Source organism: Penaeus vannamei, chromosome 27, assembly GCF_042767895.1.
Source record: "Penaeus vannamei isolate JL-2024 chromosome 27, ASM4276789v1, whole genome shotgun sequence".
Lineage (NCBI taxonomy): Eukaryota > Metazoa > Arthropoda > Malacostraca > Decapoda > Penaeidae > Penaeus > Penaeus vannamei.
This window is the reverse complement of record NC_091575.1, coordinates 12,282,668-12,286,404: the sequence shown is the minus strand read 5'-3', so window position 1 is coordinate 12,286,404 and position 3,737 is coordinate 12,282,668. Positions and strand designations below refer to the sequence as shown.

General features: G+C 31.1%; 1 protein-coding gene across 10 annotated transcripts in view; it reads left to right on the top strand.

The window, feature by feature from the left end:
* The first annotated feature begins 544 nt into the window (after positions 1 to 544).
* Positions 545 to 3,737, top strand: part of LOC113802934 (BRCA2-interacting transcriptional repressor EMSY) — a 33,724-nt gene continuing 30,531 nt past the window's right edge. For all 10 annotated transcript variants that reach the window (XM_027353601.2, XM_027353600.2, XM_027353599.2 and 7 more), the window contains exon 1: positions 545 to 630. In XM_027353601.2, the coding sequence (XP_027209402.1) occupies positions 628 to 630 (3 nt within the window). In that variant the 5' untranslated portion in view covers positions 545 to 627. The remainder of the gene's footprint in view (positions 631 to 3,737) is intronic.

Sequence of the window (3,737 nt, the reverse complement as noted above, 5' to 3'; positions counted from 1 at the left end):
ATATATATATATATATATATATATATATATATATATATATATATATATATATATATATATATATATATATATATATATATATATATACGTGTGCGTGTCTACTTCGTGCACCATGGTAGTGTACGTGATGGGAGTTGTAGCTAAAATAAACTTTCTTATTTGTTTAGATTATATTTCTCTACGATATAAACATCCCGGGAGACGCGGCATTTGAACCCTCGTGTGCACATGCCTAAAGCCTTTTCAGTGTATTGTATGACATAATATCATATATGATTATAGGAATAGACGATTATTCAAGTCCACAGTATCTTGTATTTAGCAATATTATGAAAATTTCTTGATTCTGTACTATAGTTCCAGTCATTCAAGAAAATTATATTAAATGCAAGCCTAAGTAAAACTTTGTATATGAGTTAACTACTACACTTCTCGTAATAAGAAAATCGAGAGAATACTACACAGTAAAGAAACAAGCATATTTTCCATCTTTGTTTTTATAAATCATATCCAACTTTTACACGCATACTAATACTGTTGCGCTCGTAGCCCCATCGCCCAAACCGTTTGTTGACAATAGAAAATGAAGGAGATTTCTGATCAAGTGTTTCTATAATCGTCTTTATAATGGTAAGAATTTAGTTTATTTTCTTTGGGCCAACACAGAGTGACTAATCTTCCACATGTGAACATCGTATTTGAACTTTTATGAATGGTTACCGGATATAAGATAAAATATAAGCAGGTTTTTATTTGTGGCTTGAGATCTTGGTGGACGAAGAATACTCAATCACATTTAGCGTTATTTATTACTTATCGTTATTTATCATTAATAGTAACAATTTTGGGTAGCTACATGCGTATCAGTATCGATAAGTAAGAAAAATGAGAGAGAGGTGTCGTGAAATGTGTCGAAAAACCCGCAATAGTGAAGGGGCAGAGGAACCTCATGCAAAATGGCAGCCGAGGGGGAAGGGGCTCCGGGTCGAAGGTCGGCGGAGTTTGCGTTTTTATAGGCCGCCGAGCGCCGTCTTCTCGTCTATTTAGCCTTGTTCTTTTATTTTCTCCCCCTTTATTGCAGTGTGTGTCACTGTCCACTATGATTATATATCATTATATGCCACCTTCCACTTCAGTTCACAATATTCTTTGGTGTAGAACTGAAGACTTGTACTGCATTTCATTATATTCCAAATTTCACTAAACTTCTCCTGATTCTACCCTCTAAAGCATATATTTTTTGGAAAAACTTACACATTTCCCAGCCATAACTTGCCTTTAGACTTCTGTTTGAGTTAGAATGCACTGGATGCACCATAACTTTATAACCAACTATCCCCTTCCTTCATGTTTTACTAATTTCTCTGATTTTTTGTTATTAGCATAACAATATGCATCTGCTAAAGACATTTGTGTTTACGGTTCATAAATGTGGTGATGAAGGTTCATTATGTAAGAGAGTATTGTTTATGCTTTTCAAGAAAATCTTTGCCAGTCTTGTATTTTTGGTCTTTATTTATATTTAGATAAAAGGATTAGTCTTGGAATGTTTGTTTTCACTGTTATGATTACATAAAGTACACTAAGCATTTCAATTATAGTAAGAATTGTATAGAAGGTAATGTACTAATTAAAAGGGGAGACCTAGTAAAAAATCTCTGTAGTTTGGAGGTCTTTTTTGAGTCTCTAGTACAATACTGCATTAATCTATTAAGGTAAAAGATATGCCATTCCTCTTCTTTGTCACCATTGTGTGGAAAAGACCGAGAATGATACTCTTATGGCCTTTAACCCATTGACACTTTTGTTTTTCTTTGTTTGTCATTTATTTATCCAAGTACTTGGTTGGCAATTTTAGAGAAATAAATCCTTACATAATTAGTATTATTGATGTTACTATTATTTTTTTCATTACTGATACCATTATTGTTTATTGATATTACTATAATACAATTAACAAAGCTGACAGTAATGATAGAAAAAATCTAAAATTCAAGGAACAGGAATACTTGTGAGATTAGTGGTGTTAGCAATTGCCTCCTTTGTGATGAAACACACTCTGTAAACAGTAATAAACTAATTGTATTGAGCAGATCATGTGGCCCATATTTCCTCTTGTCAATGGATTGATACATCTTTGGCATTTCATATGAATGCACTGCCAAGTTTGCATATAATTTGCTATAGACCTATGTATTTCCCACAGCCCTTTAAATACATAACAATTCCTATTAGTTCCCAAAATTTTATCATATTTTAATGATGGGGTCAACTTTCTGAAATTCTCAGAATTAATATTTATTGCTCATAAGAGGAAGTGTAAGTTGATTCTTTTCTATGAAGTAGTTTGTGCAACTTGTTAATAATGATATTGTGTGATTTATGGAAGAGATGAAAACAATTAACAATATGACATACTTGTTGTCAAAATGATTATGTTTATGATGTATAGATCCCTTGTGGGTATACCATACCAGAACACAGGCTGTGAAAGTCAGTTGCCTTTGCCAGGGCACTGTGTGGACTTAGGCTGTGAGCGGCACTTTTTCGTGATCTTTTTCTTTTATTTGTGAAGTGACTATTTATAACTGCAGATTGTATCTTGGGTAATTGTTACTGAAAGCGATGTACCCTCCCAGAGACTTAGTCCCAAAAGCAGGGTATCATTCGAACTCAAAAACCCAACCTAACGTTTCCCCCATGCGCCCCCTGTTTATTAACACTTTATGCCAACTTATAGATAACGGACATTAATAACTCTGGCTAGGTGAGGGTGTTGTGGCCTTAGTGTCTGTGCGATGCTAAGCAGTGGACATTTTTGTTATTAGATGGTAAATATGAGGCTGCTGCAGCTGAAACTATGTTTTTCCTTACTCAATTTCTTATGCTCTGTAATATGATGCTGTCCATTTCCCCTATCTCTGTGCATCGCTCTCGGTAATTTATACTGTATCTTGTACCATTAACTACAACTTTTTGTTCTGTACTAGAAGATCACCTTCAGTTTACCCTAGCTTAGTGCATCCATACCGTAAAGATTTACCAATATATGTTATTGATATTATTATTATTGGTATTATTATCATTGTTATTATCATTATTATTATTCTATTATTATTATTACTAGCATTGATATTATCATTATTACTATCATTATCATCATTAATATCATTATTGTTATTATTAGTAGTAGTAGTAGTAGTAGTAGTAGTATTGTTGCTGTTGTTGTTAATATTATTATTATTATTATTATTATTTTTGATTATTAACCTTATTGTTATTGTTGTTGTTATTGTTATTGTTGTTGTTGTTATTATTATTATTATTATTATTATTATTATTATTATTATTATTATTATTATTATTATTATTATTATTATTATTATTATTATTATTATTATTATTATTATTATTATTATTATTGGAAATTATTATTGCAAATTATTATTATTAGTATTTTTGTTATTATTTTTAATTTAATTTAATTTTATTGTATTTTTTTGTTAACTAAACATTTTCAAACCTCAGATTTTATCAGAAGTGGCAACAAGATTCTTTTATCTTGAACTCTCATTATTATTTGTAAGTACTGGTCTCTGTTTATGATAAGTTTCTGTTATTGTACAAAGATCACCCAGCATTATCAGTAGTATTTTGTTTTGGAAAATCAAGGCTCTTGAATGTTGATAGACGAAGACTAAAGATAAAGACACATCTTTGCCACCTGTTTTTTGGTA